This window comes from Carcharhinus amblyrhynchos, chromosome 2 (assembly GCF_965287045.1).
Source record: "Carcharhinus amblyrhynchos chromosome 2, sCarAmb.v2.hapA, whole genome shotgun sequence".
NCBI lineage: Eukaryota > Metazoa > Chordata > Chondrichthyes > Carcharhiniformes > Carcharhinidae > Carcharhinus > Carcharhinus amblyrhynchos.
The window spans coordinates 100690585-100716550 of record NC_137325.1 but is presented as its reverse complement, the minus strand read 5'-3'; the positions used below and the strand labels follow the sequence as shown (position 1 = coordinate 100716550).

The window sequence follows — 25966 nt, the reverse complement described above, 5'->3', positions numbered from 1 at the left end:
AACTCTGGAATCAACCTAGTGAATCTCCTCTGCACCCCCTCCAGTGCCAGTATATCCTTTCTCATGTAAGGAGACCAAAACTGTACACAGTACTCCAGGTGCGGCCTCACCAGCACCTTATACAGCTGCAACATAACCTCACTGTTTTTAAACTCCATCCCACTAGCAACGAAGGACAAAATTCCATTTGTCGTTTTAATTACCTGCTGTATCTGCAAACCAATTCCTAAATGGTCCCTCTATACAGCAGCATGCTGTAATTTTTTTACTATTTAAATAATAGTCCATTTTGTTGTTATTCCTACCAAAATGGATGACCTCATTTACCAACATTGTACTCCATCTGCCAGATTCACACCTACTCACTTAGACCAACAACTCAACATTCCACCTACTCCCAATAACCTTTGACCTCCTTCCTTTTCAAGAGTCTACTGACCTTAAAAATATTCAAAGAAATCTACGTCCCAAGAAATTCGCCCCCTCTAAACCCACTCCACCATAACTATCCCAATTAATGTTAGGGAAGATGAAATCCCCTTGTATGTTACTCTATTATAATGTTTTACACACTTCAGTGAATTGTCTACATATCCGCTCCACTGACTGCTGGGAGTGTATTATAGGCCCCTAAACAATGTGATTGCCCCCTTTACATTCCTAAGTTCTACCTACAAGCCTCATTTGAAGACCCTTCCATGACATCGTCCCTCCTTATTGCAGTAACTGACTCCTTAATTAATAATGCAACAACACCTCCCTTTTAGTCTCCCCTGTTTCATCTCAAGATCCTATACGCAGAGTGTTGAGTTGCCAGCCCTGCCCCTCCCACAACTACATCTCTTGTGATGGCAAACAATCTCAATTTCATGCGTCAATCCACACCCTAACTCATCAGTTTTACCTATAATATTCCTGGTATTGAAGTAGAGGCCATCCAACCTTGCCTTACTCCCTTGTAACTGGCTGAACTCACTCTTGTCCTGGTTCCATTGCTGTAATATGACGTGTCTCTACTGTACTAACACTGCGTCCCCACTCCCTGCCAGGCATTCCTTAACCTTCAGAAGTCTCAGCCTACTCTGATTTAGCAGATAATTGGTCAGTTGACCTCTCAGATTCCAGTAACTTTCAAAAGTCTAGGCTTCTGTTAAACTGATGGGTCTACAGGTATTTGGTGTCTCTCTCTTTCCCTTCTTAAATAATGGACTACCAGTTGCAATTTTCCAATCTAAATGATGTGGAGATACCAGCATTGGACCAGCGTGGGCACTGTAAGATGTCTCACAACACTACGTTAAAGTCCAACAGGTTTATTTGCAATCACAAGCTTTCAGAGCACTGCTCCTCTAGATGAGTGGCCATTCACCACAGGAAGCAGCAGGGCTCCAAAAGCTTATGATTCCAAATAAACCTGTTCGACTTTAGATTGGAACAGCAAGAAATCTCTCAATACCAAGTTAAAATCATGACAATTTTGATCACCCACACTATGAGAAGGATGTGGAGGCTTTAGAGAGGGGAGAGAAAAGATTTACCAAGATGTTGCCTGGTATGGAGGGCATTAGCTATGAGGAAAAGTTGGAAAAACTTGATTTGTTTCACTGGAACAATGGAGGTCGAGGAGCGACCATTAGTCTACAAAATTATGAAGGGCACAGACAGAGTGGATAGTTAGAAGCTTTCTCCTGGGATAGAAGCGTCAATTACTAGGGGACATAGTTTTAAGGTGCAAGGAGCAAGGTTTAAATGAGATGTACGAGATAAGTTTTTTTTCTTTAAACACAGAGGATGGTGGATGCCTGGAACTCGCTGCTGGGTAAGGTAGTAGAAGCAGATACAATAGTGACTTTTAAGGGGCACTTGGACAAATATATGAGTAGGATGGGAATGGAGGGATATGGTCCAGGGAAGGGTGGGGGGGGGAGCGGGGTTTAGTTTAGTCAGGCAGCACGGTCAATGCAGGGTTGGAGGGCTGAAGGGCCTGTTCCTGTGCTGGAATTTTCTTTGTTCTCTTTGTTCTTTATAGAAGGTTGGTGAGATGGGCAGATCAGTGGCAGAAGTGAGGTGATGCAACTATGTAACAAGACAAGGAAATACTGAATTAATAGCAGGACACTAGGGACAGTGGGATCTGGGTGTGCTTATCCACAGATCCATGAAGATGGCAGGACAGGTAATAGGGTGGTTAAGAAGGTGTACAAGATATTCTACTTTATCAGTCGCGGCATAGATTATAAGAGCAGGGAGGTTAAGTTGGCGCTCTACAAAATGTTGGTTTGGTCACAGCTGGAACACTGTGTGCAGTTCTGGTCGCCTCACTATCAGAAAGATGTGTTTGGAAAAAATGCACCAGGATGTTGCCTGGCAGGGAGCATCTGAGCTATGAAGGGAGGCTGGATAGGCTTGGGTTGTTTTCTTTAGAGCAGAGAAGGCTGAGGGGGGCCTGATTGAGGAGTATAAGATTGAGGGGTATAGATAGGGTGAGTAGGAAGTGGCTGTTCCCTTAGTTGAAGGGGCATAATTTTAAAGGTGAGGGACAGGAGATTCAGAGAGGATTAGAGGAAAAACCTTTTCACCCAGATGGTGGTGGGAGTTTTGAATGCACTGCTGGGAGAGTAAGAGGGGTTGAGGGAAATCTCAACCTTTAAAAAGTATGTGGATGAGTACTTAAAATGTCATAACATTCAAGGCTATGGGCCAAGTGCTGGAAAGTGGGATCAGTGTAGATTTCATGTAGTTTTATTGGTGCAGACTTGATGGACTGAAGGGCCTCTTCAGTACTGTATGACTAATCTAGTTTATTTTTTGAGGCAGCTATTAACACATTGGGCCGGGATATATCTACAAATACTGGTGGTGTGGACAGGCAGATGCCAGTTGATTGGCTTCTATAGGAGATTATTTGCAAAAACAAAAGAGCCCTGAATTGCAGGTAGTCTTGTGTCATTTATCAGAGGGATGTGACAAGCAGGATTCCATAGGGCTCCCGAGCAGGATAAGTTCCAGAAATTTAGTTTGTGTTCCTTGAAAAGGTTGATTAATCTAACTGAGGGATTGTAAAAGGACGATGGGGTTTCTGAGGGGAAAAAAAACTACCTCCTCATTTACAGAAATCCAGAACAAGCAATTATATAATTTTAACTAGAGTTGGACTATTTAGAGAAATCAGGAAGCACTTTTATCCCCACACAAGAACATTAGTGAAACTGGAAAATTATTTCCCATGGAAGGCTGTGGATCCCAAGTTAATTGATAGATGGATATTTGTTCTGCAATGGTTATTAAGGGGTATGGAGCAAAGTCAAATGCAGTTGTGGTACAGATCTGTAACGATGTAACAGAATGGCAGAATGAGTTTAAAGTGTTGAACGGTCTGTTTCCATCTGCCAGGTTTACTTTGATTTGCTGACGTTTTCAGTGTTTTGTGAAAAGGTACAGGCAACTGACCTCTATTGTACTCAGTGACTAGCATTCTACATATTTCATCAAACAACTTGCCCATCCAAAAACTGCCACTGAAGATGCAAAATGAGTGTTGTAACTATCACTTTTTTAATGCATTATTGCCATAATTGTTGAGCTACGATAATTTATTAGGGAAAAAGCACTGAGCTACTAACAGACTTGGAATTTTGCAAGTTCATTAGTTCCAAAATAAATTAGCTTAAATATCAAATTTCATGTTCCCTGGCAGCTGTATTTCCAGACTCCGTATCCATCCATATTTATGTTATATTGATCTACATTCTAACCATAGAAGTAGTAATTGTTTCTCTTCATTTAACAATAAAATCCATTATACAAGGCTATAATGGTAAAAACCCATTTATCTTCAATGCCAGACAAGTTATTCTGTAAAATGTAATCTATGGGGATGTAAAGCATAGTTGCTGGTTTCATCCCAGATTAATACAGGTTCAATGCACTGTCAGTTGGCTGGTTTTCTTACCTAAAATTTTCTATTTCAGTTTGTCTTGATTTCATACACTATAATGTTCTTTTTTGGCATAAATTTCTTGATAATTTAAATAGATACCTACCTTGCTTCTGGAGCTGACGATTTGCTTTATGACTACTCTGTCTGCCAACACCAGTACTTTTGTAACAGAGGACAGCAGCAGCCGTGCTGCTTTTATCATTCCAGTTTTATCTGTGTAAACCGTTGCCCTTGTATCTGATTCTGGTTGGTCAAAGGTGCCCACATCAGTCAACTGTGCAATGCTCTCTCCTGGATAGCAATACAGATCAATAAAACAAAGCATACATTAAACACAGTTAAATGCATTAAGAATTAGAAAATCAAATTCTGAAAACCACCAAAGCAAAATACATATGGCCTGAATTTTCCGACTACTCATGCCAGCAGGATTTTCCCATCCCATTGCAATGAATGGAGATTTGGCTTGGTGCCAAAATCTCCAACTTCAGTGCAGCAGGTCTGTGGTGTGAACAGCAAGAAAGATCACATTTGCTTAATGCAAAAAAGCTCAGATAAACTAAAATTCTTCATCATCATCATTTACAAATTAATGTTAATATAAAGCAAAAACATTTGTTGGAAAGATGGGGTAACATATTTGTGACCACTTGGCGTTCAGCAGGAATGTGGTAAATGCAAAGTTACTGTTACAATAAAAATACTAAGCATCATTTTAAGAAAGATTTATGGTTATTTGTCATTACTTTTATCATATTGCCACTTACATCAAAACATTTCTACAGAAGAGAAAATGTAGGTTTCAGTTTCTGTCATAAGCATATCTCCAAGAACAAATTTTTATCAGGGTTCTGGTAAATTTATTAATGGATAATTTTCAATGTCTTTGTTCAACACAAAACCAATAGCAATCTGAAAATAAGAGTTTTTGAAAATAATTGTACCTTTTCATACCAGGCAATATTCCACAGGTTCTGCACTACATCCTCTGTGTTCATATCCTCCCCATAGCTTGGAGTCCAAAATTACACATTATTCAACTTCATAAACTTTATATAGATTACTACAACTTGGCATTTACATTTTGTGTCTCTTGGCAGAAAGTACAATTTTCCATTCAGCTTTATGGCCCGATACATTTGGATTATGCTTTTACATGGGATAAATGGCACAGAAATAGGCCGTTTGGCCCAACTAATCCATGCCTGCATTAATGTTCTATTCAAGCTCGTAACAAGTTGCCCCTCCAAGTATTCCACCAGAATATTCTTTCCTTCTCTCTCATTTACTTGTCCAGCTTCCCCTTAAATGCACCCATGCTATTCATTTTAATCAATATCTTGTATAACTGAAGCATAATCTCGCTACTTTTCTAATCAATCCCACTCACAATTACAACATTCTATTAGCTTTCTTAATTACTTGCTGGCTTTTTATAATTCATGCACTTGGACACCCCAATCCCTCTGCATCTTAACAGCTGTGCAATCTCTCATTATTTAGCTATGCTTTTTTATTCTTCCTCAAATTGGACAAAAAACACATTTGCCCATATTGTACTCCATTTACCATATTTCTGCCACTCATTTAACCTATGTCTCATTATATTCTTATTACATCCTCTTCTCAATTTACTTTCCTACCTTTGTCATCAGTATATTTAACAATCATCTAAGTCATTTATATAAATTGCAAAACGTTGAGACCCCAGCACCAAATCGCTGTTGCACACCATTTGTTACATCCTACCAACCAGAAAAAGACCCATTTATGCCTACCCCGGTTCATTGTTAGCCAGCCAATTGTCAATCCATGTCAATGTTAACCCCCTATACCATGACCTTTTTATTTTATCCAATAACCTTTGATGTGGCACCTTATCAAATGTCTTCTGGAAATCCAAGCACAGTATATCCACTGGTTCCCTTTCATCCACAGCACATGACTCCTCAAACAATAAGTTGGTTAAATAGGATTCCCTTTACGAAGTCATATTTACTCAGCCAGAGTGCCCTGCTGTAACAATGCTTTCTAACAATATTTCCTGTGACAGATGTTAGGCTAAATGGCCTGCAGTTATATGCATCCCTGAAGTGCAGGGGGTGCCAAATTATCAACTGGAATCTTCCAGACATCCAAGGTGCCTGCCCTAGACTGGAGTCTCCTTCAATATACCAATCAACACCCCAAAGCAAAATTCAATGAAGTCTAAGCAGTGTGTGCACTAGTACATCTGCCCTGTTCTTCCAGGACTTAACCATTTGTCCTTAAAAAATATAGGAGGCCACAAGAAAAGGTAATTTTTGTCTTTTTATTACATCAATGTGGCGTCAGGAGGAACAGGCTTCAAATTCCTACCTAGATCCAGCCTAATGGCCCAGAACAGCAAGCTGCATTGGGTTGGTATGCTCCAATGGTATTATGCAAATGAAGCCCATCTTCCAACGCCCCATGGGCCTTCACCTTCAGATCACTATTATATGCAACTACAGATCTGCAAATTAAAAAAACTCTCCTGACTGTAGCAATGCAACAATTGAAACCATCTTCAAGAAGATAGGTAAGTCAAGCTTTGGAAACAAACAGGATATTTCTCCCGTATCCATAGCAAGCAAAATCCTGATACACATTTTCCTGAAGCACCAACTTCCATCCAGACATACAACCAACCATCATAGGCATACATGATCTACAGTTTTCAGATTACCACAATGTCTTTGCCTACCCAGCATCTGAATTGTAAGCCCCTCCTGATTTCTTCAATTTTGCATACAAGAAACTTGGCCTGTCTTTGAATGTTGCCAAAACAAACACATCAAACCCACATCAAGTCAATCCAGTACTTCAACTCCCACATATTTTGAAGGCGACATTCAGGAATATTTTGAGGACTTCACATATTTGGCAGTCACCTCTCTTAAAAGACCACCACTGACAAGGAGACCCAGCACAGGATCAATTTTGCCAGCACCAACTATGGCAGCGAGCGTAGGACAATAAAAGCCATCACAAGTCAACAAAATTCCTAGTAAACTGAGCAGCTGCCAACACCACCCTTCTGTATTGCAATGAGACCTGGAGTGTGCATTAGTGACACCCAAGTAGAAGAAATTCAATCAGCAATGCCTCATTTACACCCTCTGAATTCAATGGGAGGACAAATGCTAATGGTTCCTTCTTGAAGGCAGCTCTGCAAGATTTCAGCCAAAACTCCTGCAAAATCAACTTCAATGAACTGGACACTGTATCCAAATGGCTGAAAAGCATCTCCCCCCAACAAAGTCTTGTTTCTTCAATGGTTAACCTTCCAGGGCATTAACAAAGAAAAATTTTCAAAGGCACTTTGAAACTCTCCTTGAAGCATGGCAGCATTGATACTAACAACTGCAAGGAGCTGCACAGTGGTTAGCACTGCTGCCTCACAGCGCCAGGAACCCAGGTTCAATTCCCGGCTTGGGTCACTGTGTGGAGTCTGCACTTTCTTCCTGTGTCTCCATGGGTTTCATCCCACAGTATGAAAGACGTGCTGGTTAGGTGCATTGGCCACACTAAATTCACCCTCATGTACCCAAACAGGTGCCAGTTTGGCAACTAGGGGATTTTCACAGTAACTTCACTGCAGTATTAACGTAAGCCTACTTGTGACACTAATAAATAAAGTTTTAAAAAAGGTGACTTGTCCATCAGCTGAAACACATCTAGTTACAAATTCTTAATGATGGGGCTCAGCAACAGCAGAGAAGGAAAGAAGAAAAATCTTATGCTCCAGATCCCACTACATCTTTGGATATCTTGCCCATGTTCCCACTGAATTGTGTTTCAAAATTTGACTTATTCAATTACATGATGACCCATGAAACTCATGATCCAGGGTAGACATCACTCTCAAATCAAGGAACAGCTAATGACAATGCAGCTCATCTTCTCCCCCACTTCACCTCAAAAATATAATTTGACTAAAACTTTCTCTAAAGATTCCCCAAATAAGTATGAGCTTGTAGTTTATAGTAAGGGCATAATTTTTCCTTTGTTCATTGCTTGTCAAACTTCTTTTCGATTATACAAGTTTATTTTGTATTCTATTTTTTATTTTAACCTAAATGCATAATTCTCACTGGTACTGAGGTAAGGCATATGGGAAGGAGTGTTTTAAATGTTGGACTTCAAAACTGAGTCATGTAGGGTCTACACATGGACAATGTCAGCTGTTGAGTTTTTTTGTTCTGTTGCATAAAGTCATCGACTTCCCAAGATTGGATGCCATTTATCCTTAATTGGAAAGAAAGCAGCATCTTCACGGACGACGAAAATGATTCAGTGAGGATTTGTTATTAATTCAAAAGAACTGTAAAAGGATGACATAATTTAGGAGGTACAAAGCAGAATAAAATTGCCTGGTTTTAGACATGATTTGTTGTCTCTCAATAGGGCAGTTTATAAGTTCATTATAGGTTATTGATTTCAATGTCACATATTTTTATTCGCGAATACAGGCAAAAAAGGATGACAATTCTATTATTCTTACCAACTTTTGCCCCTTTTACACCATATAAATATACCAAAACGGAATCTTAAGGTAGCTCTAGGCCAATGACAAAACCACACAGGTTGTGTTTCCACTTGCTTGCAGTTAATATTAACTGAGCAAAATAGGTAAAATTGGCCAAATCACCACAAACGATGGGGAATCTTAAATGTACGTTCTGTCAAGCAGATGCTGTTCCTGTTACCGTTTTAGCTCTTCACAGCATTCTCTGTTATTTTTTTAGAAATGCGCAGCATGGCGGCACAGTGGTTAGCACTGCTGACTCTCAGCGTCAAAGACCCATTCGATTCCCGGCTTGGGTCACTGTCTGTGCGGAGTCTGCACGTTCTCCCCTATGTCTGTGTGTTTCATCCGGGTGTTCCCGTTCCCTTTCAAATCCAAAGATGTGTAGGCTAAGTTGAATGGCCACGCTCAATTGCCCTTTTGTATTAGGAAGATTAGAATGGCAATATGTTGTGTTACAAGGATAGGGCCTGGATGGGATTGTTGTTGATGTAAGCTCAACAGGCCAAATGGCTACTTTCTCCACTGTAGGGATTCTGTGTTTCTAAAGTCACCGACGGCTACCTTTTAAATTTTTTTTTAAACAGAAGAAGAGTTTACTGAGAAATTCATGAATGTGCACCAATGAAGCTAATAAATGGTGCAGTCTAGGTTTTTGTAAAAGTAATTTGATGTCACTTAAAATCATGTTACTCAGGTGGAGAACTAAACACTCATTAGAAACGCTTATTTTCTGCGACAAACTCATTTTCATCTGTAATAATGAAACTGGATAAAACTGCATCAGGCTACTAATTAATCAGTTTCTCTTGATGCAAAAAAAAATTACACGCTAACGCACAGATCAACTGAACTGGCTCATCGAAGATTTTACCATTGTGATTATGTTCATTACTTTGGATGGAAATTGAACCACCACTTCAAATAAGTGTAAGCACTTCTGCAGAACTGCTAACATATTTTGCAATGGATATGTGCCCAGTAATGTTACTATGCTTCAATATATTTGCAATGTATTTGTGAATCATGAGCTGTTTAAAACTACAACAGTAGACAAAATTAAAAACATTAATGATCATTTGCTCCTTTTCCAAATCTTGTACCTTTTCTATGCGATAAAACCTCGTTATATTCTGGTTTCTATTGGTGCTAAATTATACTACAGGGCAGATTCAGCAATAGCAACCAGAACGCTCTTATGAGATTTTTGGATGAACAGATGTTCCAAAGTCACCGATTGGATTTTGTTACACTGAGCTTACATAAATATCACATTCAGGTATCATGCAAAATCACATTTTCTAACTTTATGATCCTTCGGGGGCCAATATAGTAAGCCCAACAGAAAACTGTCAGTTGGAGCTTTTGATCATTGCTCTTCAGCCACCCTTCATCTAATTTTACTGATGTCATAGAATCCCTACAGTGCAGAAGGAAGACATTCGGCCCATCGAGTCTGCACCAACCACAATGCCACCCAGGCCCTATTCCCATAACCCCACATATTTACCTTGTTAATCCCCTGACACTAGGTTCAATTGAACAAGGCCAATCAACCTAACATGCACATCTTTGGACCCTCTGCCAAGTAAATTGAAAGTAGAAGAGCATCCTTCACATCTGAATTTCATCTACACGGTAGTACGGAACAGGGCATTTTACATATTGCTACCATTTCACTTGTACTTAAAAACAGGAAAGTTCTTGGATCAAAGGATGGAGGAGGCTGGGTGCACAGTCTCACAGCTGTAACAGCACTTCTCCCCATTTTTGGATACTGCATTTTAGTAGCCAGAGTTTGCAGTGGAAACAATTGCCTCAAATGTGTGTACACTGCGTTCATGACATAATTACAATTTCCAATGCCATTCTGTTTCTTTCTGCTCCCACCACCAACCATTAGTGCCAAAAGTTGGGAGGCTGTCATTTTTAGCAATAATTTAAGTGATGGAGCTTTGAGAAATGTCTTTCTGACACCTGCTTGAAACGTTATGCAACAAAAAACAACTCTGGAAACACTCAATAAGCCAGGCAGCATTTGCAGAGAAATAGTTTTAACACTTCCAAGCCAAGGTACTTGCATCAGAATTGCAAGATATTAGCGATTAGCAGCTTTCAAGCATACACAGTCAGGGAAAAAGTGGTGAATGGTCAATAAGGAACCAACGGTCTGTGATAGAGTGGAGTGATTTAGTAATAAAAGGGATGATTGGGCAAAAATAATGACTCTGGAAGTACAAGAGTGTGATGAGGTTTCAGTGCTATGCAGTATGAGTGGTAACTTGGAAATTGAGTGCTGTTGGGAATTTAGTGCAAGAGGGTTAAAGAGGAGCTGCTTTTTACAAGCTTCCAAAAGCCAGTGTTCTCAAAGTTTTAATTAGTTGAATGGGTAGGTGACTGGTGAGTTTTGGACGATTTTATTCCTCAAAGCAGGTAGTATTTTAAAGCGGCACTGGGGAGATACAAGCATTACGTTAAATTTATAGCTTAACTAGTTAAGCTACTTGCATAACTACAGGCAAGGGCCGAGTGATATTTCTGAACTTGAAACCTCATTAGCTAAATTAAGCACAAGAGTTGGTAGGATGAGTCTCACACTGCAGCATGTCAGAATTGGTGGACAATCTGATCCACTGCAACCACATGGTCCAAGCTTCAAACACTGCAACACATCAGGGAGGGGGAAGACACTGTCCTGTAGGATGGACAGGAACTTGGAGTGGCAGGGAAGGATCCAGTTGTCATGGTCCAGTTTTTGATTTGATTTATTATTGTCACATGTATTAACATCGTGAAAAGTATTTTTTTTGCGTTAAACAGACAAAACACACTGTTCATAGAGAAGGAAACGAGAGGGAGCAGGGTGTAGTGTTACAATCATAGCTAGGGTGTAGAGAAAGGTCAACTTAATCTATTCAAAAGTTTGACAGCAGCAGGGAAGAAGCTATTCTTGAGTTGGTTGGTACATGACCTCAGACTTTTATATCTTTTCCCGAAGGAAGAAGATGGAAGAGAGAATGTCCAGGGTACGTGGGATCCTTAATTATGCTGGCTGCTTTGCCGAGGCAGCAGGAAGTGTAGAAGAGTCAATGGATGGGAGGCTGGTTTGCGTGATGGGTTGCAGCTACATTCACGACCTTTGTAGTTCCTTGCGGTCTTCGGCAGAGCAGGAGCCGTACTAAGCTGTGATATAACCAGAAAGAATGCTTTCTATGGTGCATCTGTGAAAGTTGGTGAGAGTCGTAGCTGACATGCCAAATTTCCTTAGTCTTCTGAGAAAGTAGAGTCATTGCTGGGCTTTCTTAAATATAGTGTTGGCTTGGGGGGGGTGGGGAGAGACCAGGACAAGTTGTTGGTGATCTGGACACCTAAAAATTAAAAAGCAGAACTACAAAAGTAATAATCTCTGGACTACTACTTGGTGTGGGAGAAATGGATTTCAATCCATGAGACACTGACACAGCAATGAAGACAGAAGGAGCATTGTGACAGCCTTCATCTGAACCATGTTAGGTTTAATTTGATTTGATTTATTATTTCACTGTATACTAATACATGCGACAAAGTATTGTTCCTTGTGCTCCATGCAGACAAAGCATACCGTTCACAGAGAAGGAAAGGAGCGTGCAGAATGTAGCATTACAGTCTTAGCTCCTCTCTCTGCGACTAATTAGGACTAGTGTACTGGCAAAGCATCTAACTCGGACTGCAGAGTGGGCTTTAAACTAAGTAGATTGGGTGCAGTCCAAAATTACCTCTGAAAGGTTCAGTTACTTAACAGATTGCAGTCAAGTCAGACCTTTTTTTTTCAAAAAAATATCTTTTTCCTCCTCTCTACCCAAAATCAAATGAACGAAATTAAAATTTGGTTCTGATAATCTTATTATAACACTGGGAATCAACCAATACTTTTATTCCCCAAAATAATTTTGGGTGGCACAGTGGTTAACACTTGCCTCAACACGAGGGACCTGGGCTTGATTCACAGTAACTTCACTGCACTGATAACGCAAGCCTACTTGTGACATTAATAAATAAACTTTAAACTAATTGGTGTGTGGTGAAGTAAACTGTTTATTAAAAACATACCAATTGTCTAACCCTTTTGCCTTGGGTGGGGTTTGGGGGGGTGGAGGAAGAAGAGGAACACTTCTCACTCTGGAGACCAATGGGGAAATGTCAGAAAGATAAAGTTCAGTGCAACATTACACATTAATTTAAAACAAAGATATGAAAGGAAACAACTTGCTGAACAGAAGGATCTGTCTGTATGTGGTTGACTCCTAGTCATAAGGTGTTCACTCACCCTCCCTCCCTCCTGAGAGAGTAGGGTAGGATTTTCTGGCTGGGCTTGCCCTAAGGCCACTTGCGGTCAACAGGCCATTGCATGTTGCACAATTCCTGAGGCGAGGGGACAGGAAAATATTGTCCTGGATGACAGTGCATGATGGTGCAAGAGGGTGAATGAAAGCCTTGATATTTGGAGCGTGCCAGAATTATGGGCATGCTCTCTCCCCTCAACCTCCTTCACCACTGCCCCCATGCACTTGCCCCCTTCACCTCCATCCTCCTCCTCCTCTCTCACTCCCTCTCCAATCACTCAGTGGTTCAGATGCCAGTTGGTCCCTCTACCGCGATGTCCTGCTTGACTCTGGAGCCCTCCAGGCCGCCTGCCCTTACCCCCAAACGCACCATGGCTGGTGTTTACAGCTTCGCCAATCACAAATTGGTTCTCTCCCTCATTCATTGCTGATAGGCTTACTAATGAACCTACCAGCAGCAAATGTGGGAAAGAAACAGCTTGTGATTGGAGGAACAGGTCGATGCAGGACCACTCACTCAAACTTGCCCTTTGATGGGGACTTTGAAAACCGGCTCTGGGGGGGTGCAAAGACGGATCCGGGCCGGAGCCACATGTTGGGCGTCTCTGATCTATCTAGTTATTTAAATTGCGCTGTTTGCAAGTATATGTACACTCAACACAAAATCTTTCTGCTGAATGAATTTAGTAACTCAATTAAAAAAATGTTTTACAGTAATTCAGAAATGAAGATGAGAAAAAGTCAGTTGAGTTTAGGATTAAAACATCATGTGGCTTTCTCCTAATTTAAATGAATTCTAAGATTTACAGCAGACTAAAGTTTTGTAAAGGTCAATGATTTAGACCTCACTAGCACAAAGACAGCCAACTTTGATCAAAATAATCTGCCAGCAACAGTTGGATCTGCTAGGAGTCATGTTCAGTAAACGCGTGGCCTTTTCATAACTTGAAGCAAAATCTGTGCTCAAGTTTTGGAATTGTCTTATTTAAACAGGACATTGACGAACTGTTAACATGGCTGCCAAGGAGTCATGGGACCTTTGCTTATTCAACACAGACTGTCAAGCTTCCAGAATGTACTAACTGAATTGCCTTGGGTGGGGGACCAATCCTGAGAATGGATATATCCTGACAGCACCCCTCTGTGGCATTCACACTTGCTATTGTTCAAAGCTTATTAAAAACAATGGACTCCTAGACTTTACGTCTCCAGTTTTACAATTTAACACAAAAAGCTCACAGGATCATTTATCCACAATTGTGGAAAATCACCATTTCTCTCTCATCATGGCTTTCAACTTCCAAACCACTCTGGTTGGGCAGCGCCACTATCAGTGGCTTGAGGTAACTGGTCTTATCCAAAGACTCCGAGACCAGGCCAGCCTGCAGAAAACCACTGAAGAGACAGCAACTACAGAAAAGGCAGCATCTTCAATCGAGCAGCTAAAGTACTTAACCTGTTCCAGCTCCAAAGTTCACCTGAGAACCAACCTCCTAGATATTTGACTACACATAAATCTCACAACCAGCTGTGAACCCTTTGATTTACAAGACCTTCGCTTCAACTCTAAATCATCAAATCCATTCAAACAACCACAGGCTTGCCACATGGGAGACCAGAGATCATAAATGAGAAACTGAATTAATTATAATCTGTGAAAGTACACCATCATCAACTGTATCCAACCGCATGAGACCGTGTGTACATAGCATTAATTCAGGGTGAGAATAAATAATTTTTTTTAAAAAAAAACTTATGAAAGCTTGCTGGTAAATTATTTAATTAGAAAACACACTCTAAAGCTAAGATACAGCTCTTTCCGTACAAAACATACTGATTAGGGTCTGTACAACACCAGCATCTTCACATTAGGGGCAGTACAACAGCAAATTCATTCTGTCCATAACCCAAGTGTTATGAACTTTTGCTATTTTTGATTTAAAAAATAAAATGACTGTTTCTACTGCTGGGAACATGTGAAGGGTCACAAAAGGACATCACACTCATTACCAGTGAGAATGAACTGCCCCTTAGCTCCAGTCCTACAGGGCTGGACTCCCACCAACATATCACAGTTTGAATCACAATCGTCCCTGACATTTAAACGCAGGCTTCCTCTGTAAGGATAAGGTTCTGCCAATCTTCACCAGGCCATCTGAAAGGAGAAACGTCCCTTTGTAGCTCACTCAAACATGCCTACTGGCAGAATGGCCAAGGAAATGTGGAAATGTCGATGGATGTTTATGAAAATATTTTAAAAAGTTTATTTATTTGTTAGTCACAAGTAAGACTTGTATTAACACTGCAATGAAGTTACTGTGGAATTCCCCTAGTCGCCACAATCTGGTATCTTTTCAATGCACGTGACCAGCATGTCTTTCAGACTGTGGGAGAAACCGCAGCACCCGGAGGAAACCCACGCAGACACGGGAAGAACATGCAAACGCCACACAGACAGTGACCCAAAGCCTGAATTAAACCTGGGTCCCAGGTGCTGTGAGGTAGCAGTACGTGCCACTGAGAATATGGTTACCCTGCCTTTCCGTCAACATAAGAAACAGGCCATGTTGGGCAGCATGGTTTTAAATGGAGAAAACCGGGAATCAATTCTAAGATGAACAAAAGATTTTTAAAGGTAGTAGATTGTGTATAGGAAGCATCAATCATTAGTTTCATTATATTTCCATGAATAGTGGCATAGTAATCCAGGGGGCCAAATCCTGATGACTGACATGAAACAGTGCAAATACAGTGAAACAATAAACGTTTCAGGCAGAAGAAAACATTTGGTCCATTAGCTCATTCATCCACAAAATCAGAGTGCATTTTAATATCCTTGAATCCTGTTTGTTGACAAGAATCTGTCTACTTCCCTCCTGAAATCCATTAACGTTGCATGTTCAGTATCCGTGCTGGTAATCTGTTCTACTTACTTTGCCATTTTATTTCAAAAAAGAGAGAAAGTTCGCCATGCATTTCCTGTTTTTTTTCCAATTTGTAAATTCCACTCCTTGTGGTTACATTCTAATCATGACAGAAAAGCTTTCTAGGATCAGGTATATTCAAACCTGCTGTTATTTCAAACCCTTTTCTCTTAGCCTCTTCCAAACTTCTTTCCAAGCAAGAACACAGGTAAACATTTATCATACAATCCATACAAAAGGAGGCCATTTTGCCCCAAGGACCTACACTGACAGCAATCCCACCCAGGCCCTATCCCCGTACTCCCACATATTTACCCTGCTACTGCTAATCCCCCTGATAATAAGGGGCAATTTATTATGTCGATGCACTTAACCCTCACATCTTTGGACTGAGAGGGGAAAATGGAGCACCCAGAGGAAATCGATGCAGACGTGGGAGGAAGTGCAAAGGCCAAACAGACAGGGACCCGAGCCGGAATTGACCGCAGGACCCTGGCGCTGTAAGGCAGCAGTGCTAAACTTTTATGCCACTGTGCCTCTTATGTTCTGGGGGAAAAGATAAAAAAAAGTGAAGAAATGCAACAAAAAGGCCATCAGAACCAAAAAAGCTGCTGTTATAAAATGAAAAGCAGGAAGACTCATCTCCAAATGCTTTATTCTTTCCATCATTTCCTTCCCATGCCTTAGTCAGCCCATTTCACAACGTAATACTCCCCAAATCCGCAGAGTGCCAACTTCACAAGATACATGTCATCATCACAGTGACCTCTCGCCACATCCCACTGCTTAATATGGCATAGAGAGAGGCATTTTCATTAACTAACTGCATTAAGGACCTTAAGAGTTCAGAAAAGTTCAATCACATTACACATAATAACCAGGGAAATAAAACTGAGAAACAAAAAGGTTTGAGTACAAAGGTGGCATTTTAAACAGACTTGTTTCATTTAAAAAAAAGGCTTTTTTTGTTCCAGTAATACTGCTCATTGGGTCCTCTTGCACTTGGGCAAACTAACCAAAAAGCAATATGGTGCGAAGTTTTATCTTGCTTCTTTCAATAATCATAATCAAAATACTAATTAGCTTCTTTTGTACAATTTCTCATTTGTTTCCCAGTTTGATTACGGCTCCTTAGTTTTTCCCCTGCTCCCTCACTGTTTGACTACAAGCTAGAACAAACAAAATAATGAGGATATACTAACATTTTTACAAAAGACTTTTACAAGATCCTAGTCTTGGTCACAGGAAGAGCTTGCATTTATATAAATCGGCTTTCTTAACTTCAGGGCAACCAAGAACACTTTTGCAGCTAGTGAAGTAGTCACAGTTATAATGTAGGGAAAAGCAGCAACCAACGTGAGTGACTAGGAGGTCCCAAAAACAGGAATGAAATAAATGACCAGATAGTCTGTCCTGATCATGTTATTAGGGAGAATAAATGTTAATGAGATAATGGGAGAATAGAACCGCTCTTCTGTGAGCAGTGTATGGGCTTTTATAGCCACCTGAAGGGGACAAACTGGCCTTTGTTTTAATATTCCATTTGAATTATGGCATTATGGGCTTCCCCAGTACTGTCCAGAAAGCCAGCTTAGATTAAGTGCACAAGTCTCCAGAGTGGGTCCTGCACCCACACTCAGCAGACTTGAGAGGTGAAAATGTTACCAAGTAGAAGCGGAAACTTGTCGAAACAAACGCGACAGTGCAAAATAAATGCACTGCATATAAAATTATTACACACCCAGGCACACAACCCCCACACATGTACACACACAAGGCTCATACGTAAACCCAGCTTTTTGGCTAAAGACTGCACACTGCATTTAATTTCTGAAGGGGCAAACCACAACAGGAACAAGAAACAAAAATGAAAACCATTTCATAATATTCTGAAATTGCAAGTGGACACAGTTAATCTAAAGATAGCATATTGGTGAAAAATTAACATGGGAATTATCAATATTTTAGAAGTGATTTAACAATGATTTGACTGATAAACAGAGAATGTTCCAAACAACTTCAAGTGCTCAAGTTTAATGGGATGAGAATAGTTCTTATTTCTTTTTGATGGAACAGTTATTATGCAGGAAAAAAACTTTATAATCTCAAAAGTGAAAAAAAACGAACAAGCGTTGCACGAAAATGTTTCAACTGACATATTGATCCCATAACTGGTAACCACAGCAACAGTTCACATAAACAGAGATTAGTGGCTGCCAGGAAAATGAACCCTTTGGGTCGGACCTTAATTAAAAATACTTTTAAAATGGGTACGAGAGCATGCTACATGTTTGCTCGAGTGGGGGAGTGTAGTCAAAGGAACACTCGAGTACTTAAAACTTGGAGTCTCACTCAGGAATACGCTGCCTTCAAAAGGAGTAGAATAGAGGGCACAATCTCACACAAAGAACTGGCAGGAGAGGTTTCACAAAAAGGCAATTATCCATCTTGCGCATTCAGAAAAAATTGCACTTTCACAGCTTCCCATGAAGCACAAAATACAGGATAAAATGAATAAGACATAATACAATATGAGCCACTCTTCTAATGGGATGATAGCAATTGATTGACATGGTTATCTTGGATGGTTTGCTCATACAAATAAATAAAACAAAACCATTGTTTTAACATCAAAAACAACAACAAATTTGAATCAGTTAACAGTGCCAATAGCTTCCCTAAAGACCAAGAATTAAGTTTGGTTTCTTTTACTGTAAAAGTTAAAATGGGTGCCTTCAGTCAATGCTAATGTCAACACCTGCCACTTCAAACTTCCCAAGCAATACCACAGCATGACTACCAAGCATATCAAAATAGCCCCGAGTAGGTACTAAATTAATCTTAATTAACACTTCATAATTTTACTTCCCAGAGGGAAACTGCAAGAGTTCAGATCCTGACCACCTGGTTTTGGCCGTTGGGCCTCATTATTATGCCGTCATTCATTACCCGTCTCTTGTTCTTCCTGGCCTCACAAAGGCAAGTTTAAAAGCTTATCTTTTAGTGACTCATCACACCCCAACTCTATTCTGAGTTGTCTCTGCCTCGCAGAATAGCAGCAGCAATTTCCTCGTTCATGACTGAGCTAAAATGAGTCTGGCTGATGTTATTGAACCACACAAGCATATTTTGAAGAATTACCTTCAGTTTCAGGCAGATTCTTTAGCTGCCCGTTCAGAACGGCACATTCAAAATCAGACGACGCAGGATCAAGGTAGCTTTGCAGTGGGTCAGTAACCCAGAGTAATTTAACTGCCCTCCTGTCTTGTTGCCACAGAGCGGGTAACATTAAAACTCTCCCCATCATTTCATCCCTCATTCAAGTTAATACCTATTTCAATAAATAACACCCATCCTTCGGTCATAACAAGGCAACCACATGGACTTCTAATTTAGAATTTCATTCAATTTTTAGGTGCATAAGTTTAACTTTTCAATTTAAACATGCAAATGCAGTATGCTTTGCCTTAATCTTTCCAGTTGCTCAAAAATATTGTGGAGATTCAAATATACAGAACTGTCATTTATAAAGAGAAAGCCAAAAAATAATAATGTTTAAAGTTTTCTTATTTATTAGTGTCACAAATAGACTTACATTGATATTGCAATGGATTTACTTTGAAAATCCCCTAGTTGCTACATTACAGCACCTATTCGGGTACACTGGGGAGAATTTACCACAGCTAATGCAACTAACCAGCACATCGTTCAGACTGTGGGAGGAAACCGGAGCACTCGGAGGAAACCCATGCAGACACGGAGAGAATGTGCAGACACTGTGCAGATAGTGACCCAAGCCAGAAATTGAACCCTGGTACTGTGAGGCAACAGTTACTAATCACTGTGCCACCATGCCGCCCTGGGGAAATGACTTTAAAAAAACCATCGGCTGCTATTTAATTCAAAGATTGAAAGCTGAGCTCATAAGATTGAGCCAATATTTCCCTTTTACCCTCACTGGTACTGTCAGGTATCAAATAATACCAGCTATTTATTTCAAACATTGTTCAAACCTTCATTAATGTTAATCAGGTCTTTGCAGTCCAGTGGCTCCCCCATCACTGACGTTTCTGAAAATCAATTTCATTGCAGCACACAGCCGATTTGCTCAGCCACACATAATCTCAAGAAAGTTAGATCTGAAATGTCTGCTTTGATCAACAATTCAAAACAAATTATAATTGTGGAAATGCTGAAAGGTCATTTCCCATCGCAGGTAACATTATCTGTGTCCAACTGAGCACAGCTGCTTATGGCGGAAACTGCCAATTGCTTACACAGACATTAAAGGCCACGAGTAATTTCTCAGGGCACAAGACCAGTAGCGGCAAAGCAACATTTTAAAGAATTTCTATCTTCAATCACATCAACATCAAAGTTGGATACATGGGGTACAAATCAGATAAATAATCCAAAAATTTTATTAATTTTGTTAGGGCAGTTTGGTAGCATAGTGGTTAGCACTGCTACTTCACAGCTCCAGGGACCTGGGTTCAATTCTCAGCTTGGGTCACTGTGTGAAGTTTGCACATTCTTCTCGTGTCTGCGTGGGTTTTCTCGGGGTGCTCTGGTGTCCTCCCACAGTCCAAAGATGTGCGGGTTAGGATGATTGGCCATGCCAAAATTGCCCCTTAGTGTCCTGGGATGCGTAGGTTAGAGGGATTGGCAGGTAAATGTGTAGGAATTAGGGAGTAGGGCCTGGGTGCGATTGTGGTCGGTGCAGACTCAATGGGCCAGATGGCCTCTTTCTGCACTGCAGGGTTATGATTCTACGAATCATGGATCCAGGTGGAAACAAAATGAGGAGTGCAATGATTAGCTCTCTGCCATTGTAACAGCTATTTATAATTTCTGAAGTCTAAAATTGGTAGGAATGCAAAACCAGTGGAATCATATTTGCCACATGCCTTATTTTCAGTCTGCACTTGAGAGAAATGCAGAGGGGCACAGTGGACCCAGGTTCAATTCCAGCCTCGGGTAACTTTGTGTAGAGTTTGCATGTTTCCCGGTGCCTGGGTGGGCTTCCTCCGGTTTCCCCTCAGTCCAAAGATGTGCGGGTTAGGTTGATTGGCCATGATAAATTGACCGTTAGTGTCCGGGGGATTAGGACTGTGGAGTTACAGGGATGGAGCTTGGGTGGGATTGTTGTCAGTGCAGTCTTGACAGGACAAATGGCTGCCTTCTGCACTGTAGGATTCTATGAAAATTTTAATCTGAGTGACCACAGCATTTTCAATTAAATCAACAACATTTCTGATTTCAACTGAAGTTGTAATACTAACAATCCTAATATTTGTACTGACTAATATCAACACGAAATCTTCGTGTGAGTGTGCATAAGTGTTCACTTTTCAGGGACACACAATAAATAAGCTTCAAATCAGAATGGCATGAGCTGCAATGAGTAAGCTTATCAGAACCAGATTACCACAGCAAAAGCATCATACTAGATAAAGATTTTACATTTATCCAGTGCCTTTCACTTGGTCAGCCATTTAAACCAATAAATCATTGAGATATGCCATTAATAATCTCAAAAAAGGCCCCCATCACTATCAGTTGAAGTGACAGAGCCACAATCAGCTTCACATCACTCTGGTGTTACCCAACTCAAATTATTCCAAACAAACCAGAATTTGGACTGGCAAAAATGTAGAATCAAATTATTTTTTCACAATTCAAGTGAATGCAACAGAGGTAATTTTCTGATACCGATTGTATTACATGAAGCCTCAATTGAGAGGAATGCAATATTAAGATTCAGGTCCAACGGAAGTAGCGCCATAAGAAATTATTCAAAATGTATCAAATATGTCACATTTCAAAGGCATTACAAAGTATATGTGTGACAAGCAAGTGCTTCAACAGGCCATTGTCTAGCAAGATCACCATTTTGATTTATAGCGCCCTGTTGGATATTTTTGAGTCATGTGACCTGTTATAAACTTCAGCAATCAACAGAAATCACTCATATTTTCCTCCAAAGCCACCAACTACAAAATAACAGGCACCAGAATTTTGACCACTCAAATATCTCAAGTAGCTTTCACTGACTTCATTCAAAAGAACATGTTGGGATTTTTTTTTTAAAGATTTTGGCAGATTTTTCATTCCCAAGGAAGGTATGCTGAGTTGGGAAAATTTCCAGCTCAGCACATATGCCCTGGGAGAAATGGCCCAAGTCGATTGGATTTTCATTCCGGGGCGCAGGTGCATGCTGGAGTCAGGTCTACTATCCCCAGAAATATTTCAGAGGCAGCCACGGGTGATGTCAAGTGTCATCGCAGGCTGGTTAAAAAGCCCACCTCAGAGTTCTGGGGCTTCATCCCAGTTGTGATAAAGATAGCCCCTTCTGACTCCAACCCTCTCACTTCCACCAGTCCATGCGCTCCATATCTTCCATGCGAACCGACACCCCTCTCCTCATTCCCATGGACCTTTATAGCCTCTATGCCAAACTGTGCCAACCCATGACCCCATTCACCTTCAAGTCCCTGTAGTAGTACAGTCTGGTACTTCCAGTTTTAACACGAGACTGAGCACAGTGCAGCCCACACAGGAATGCAAGACTTTGATTTCATCTGCAATCTCTTTCTTTGCAAAGCAGATTTGTCCATCATTGTTTCAGACGCTGGGAAGTCCCCAGTGGGCAGATCAATCTATCGCATACCTTTAATGGAAGTGCTATGAGAATAGAACAATCTGAGGAGCCTCTTACTCCAACTAGATAATGACACAGTGGGTAGACACAACAATCTCTGTGCACACACAGGAACTTCCAGCTCATGTGCCAGAACCACAAGGGATTCTAGAGCCTCAAAACAAAAAACAGAGGTGAAGCTGCTACTCAATCTTCTTCTCACAAGAACATCCTTCCTCAGGCTAAGAGAGCTCCCCGATGGCCCAAACAGAAAGGAAAGGCAGCACCAAGTAGATAAATATCGTTTTTATCTATCCTGTAAGAAATATTCAAGAGTATCAACAGCCATCAAACCAGCCAGACCAACCAGTCATGATTTAACATCAAGCAAATGGGAGAAGTAGATGAAACCATACCCAAATGCCAGTCTGGCCTTCAAACCAACAAGAAACAGAATTGCCAGGGCCTACAACTCTCCTAACAGAATGGTGAGCAAGATGTGGAAGGGTTACAAGTTTCCAGGTCACCTGTACCTCTAACTTCAAGGACTTGAAGGGGTAGGGCATAAATCAGAATGTTGTTCATGTTAATCCTTTAACAACAATAATGTTGGAAAAGTTTTACGGTTGAAACAAAAGATAAATGCACAAGATGTGTAACCTGAAGTATACTAAAAGAACTCAAAATCCATGGGATCAGACATGGGGGTTTTGTGGGGAGGGGGGATTGTAGTAATAGGATATGGTACATAAAGGGTTAACATGGGAATAAGAACTGCACCACCCATAATGATGCAAGAAGGCACGTGACCCAGAGCCAGGGTCAGTCTAGAGATGGACATGTGTAATGGCTGAGGATGGAGTCAGTTCCATATCTGTACCCTCTATTTATACAGTTATGATTTGTTAATAAGCCTTTAACAACAAGTCATTACTGTATAGAATAGACTACTTCAGGGCATCCAAAGCAGTTTTCTCCAGTCCCCTTATAGCCCCTATTCCAATTTATGCGGACCTATGTCCCCCACAACCCTTGACTGTTACACCCTCTGTGCCAACTCAGCTAGTATCTAGCATGGCCTGACTTCAGAAGCCATGCGGAGATGGAATAAAGAATCAATTACAGATCTCATAGTACCCAACTTCATTGTATTATTAAAAGACCAACCAACTACATTTAAATCCTTCCAACACCTAATCCCTCATGAAAACAAACATGTTGTATTCCTATCCCTATATCAAAGATAGTTAATCCCATAATAACCTCAAGCTGAAAAATGAAAATGTGATCAGCTAAACCAAACTAATAATATGTTGCAAGAAGCAGTCAAGTAGCATACTATAATGATAGCTGTTAGCAGTATGTCAACAAACAGGTATTGAAATTGTAAACAGCTTTTTTTTAACCCTCTGATATAGCAGGCAGTCTTATCTTTAAAGAAAATAAATTAACAGCTTGACAGTCCCATTCTTACCCACCTTCTACATTCATTCAGGTTTTAAAAACTGTAAGTCATGCACTGCTGCATACAGACCTCACTCCAGCAAAATGGACGTCTGTTCAAACTCAATGCTGAGTTCAAATGACCCTGTTCAGGTTTCCCCCAGATGTGAACTATCTCATCTCTTTTCCTCCCACTGCTCCCTTGCAAATAGAATCTGTTGGTAATGGGAGGAGGATTTCCAGATCCAAAATCCCATTACCATTCTGACTGAGATACAGAGATTTGACTTCGTGAATTCTGGAGCACAGGAGGCTGAGGGCTGATCTTATAGAGGTCTATCAAATAATGAGGGGCATAGATCAATGTCTTTTCCCAAAGGTAGGGGAGTCTAAAACTAGAGGGCATAGGTTTAAGGGGAGAGGGGAAAGAAGCAAAAGGGTCCAGACGGTGTTGAGTGTCTGGAACAAGCTGCCAGAGGTAGTACTAGAGGTGGGTGCAATTTTGTCTTTTAAAAAGCATTTAATTACATGGATAAGAGGGATATGGGCCAAATGCAAGCAATTGGGACTAGCTTCAGGGTTTTAAAAAAAGGGTGGCATGGACAAGTTGGGCTGAAGAGCCTGTTTCCATGCTGTAAACCTTTATGACTCTAATCCAGACCATTGTGTTTATATGGCAAATTAAACAAAAAAAATTTCTCAATGAAATCACTATGCTTGCATATAAATATGAGGAGCAGACCCATCAAAATTGCTTAAAGCAAACAGTGTAACCAAGCATGCTGACCCATTCTTACTTATACTATGTCTTAGGAGAAGCAATAAAAGTGGGAAAAAAAGCAAGTCTTCAAAAAAAAATGACAACATGAAAAAGCCAAACATATCACCATGAAAACAGGTGAAACAGAAGAAACAGATAACTAAGGGAATAGAATAAAGAAATAAAAAGACTAAGGGAGGCAGAAAGTAGGAAAAGCAGAAAAAAGGTTCTGAAGCATTCACACGGACACATTTCAAGTTCGCTGATGATTGCACAAATGTTCAGCGCCATTCATGACTCCTATCCACGATCCGCAAAGCGCAAGTCAGGAGTGTGATGGAATACTCCCGACTTGCCTGGATGGGTGCAGCTCCAACAACAGTCAAGAAACTTGATATCATCCAGGACAAAGTAACCCGCTTGATTGGCACCACATCCGCAAACATTGGTGGGCAGTAGTAGCAGCATGTACTATCTACAAGATGCACTGTAGCAATTCACCAAAGATCCTTAGACGGCACCTTCCAAACCCATGACCACTTCCATCTAGAAGGACAAGGGCAGCAGATAAATGGGAACACCACCATCTGCAAGTTCCCTTCCGAGCCACTCACCATCCTGACTTGGAAATATATCTCGCCGTTCCTTCGCAGTCATTGGATCAAAATCCTGGCATTCCCTCCCTTAACGGCATTGTGGGTCAGCCCATAGAACATGGACTACAACATTTCAAGAAGGCAGTTCACCACCTCCTTCTCAAGGGTAACCAGGGATGGGGCAATAAATGCAGGCCAATCAGGAATGCCCATGTCCCACAAATGAATTTTAAAAAAGTACTTTATACTCAGAGTTGCATTTGTATAGAGGCTTTCACAGCCCCAGGATCTCCCATAGTGCTTTACAGCCAAATAAGCACTAGTGCAGTCATTGTATGAAACTAATCTGTACACAAGCTCCCACAAACAGCGTAACAGTAGATAATTTGATTTTCTTTACAATTTTTTGGGGGGATAAATATTGATCAGCATGCTAGAGATCACTTCCCAACTCCTCTTCGAAATGGTGGAATCATTTAATTAATTCAGAAGTGCAGAAGGGGTCTTGGTTTAACATCTGATAGGAAAGACAGCACTTCCTCAGAAGAGCACTGGATATCTGGGATCGCGGTGGATAATGGGACAAACGGTGAACCCTCTTAACCAGCTTTGAAAATCAAGCTGGAGCAACAGGAAGGACTAAAAAGTGAATTAGTGCAAGAAAGATTGGATTAGGAGGGCGAAAAAGATATGCAGAAAGGAGAAGGATTAGTTTTTAAGAATCTCCAAAAGCAGTTTACAGCCTGATAGAATGAGAAGCCTCACTTTTATTATTTAAATTTTAGGCGAGAG

The 25966-nt window shown here is 40.7% G+C and overlaps 1 protein-coding gene across 3 annotated transcripts in view; it reads right to left on the bottom strand.

Annotated features, from left to right (window-relative positions):
- Positions 1-25966, bottom strand: part of ctnnal1 (catenin (cadherin-associated protein), alpha-like 1) — a 323714-nt gene that overhangs the window by 139731 nt on the left and 158017 nt on the right. For all 3 annotated transcript variants that reach the window (XM_080209873.1, XM_080209882.1, XM_080209892.1), the window contains exon 3: positions 4044-4231. In XM_080209873.1, the coding sequence (XP_080065999.1) occupies positions 4044-4231 (188 nt within the window). The remainder of the gene's footprint in view (positions 1-4043; positions 4232-25966) is intronic.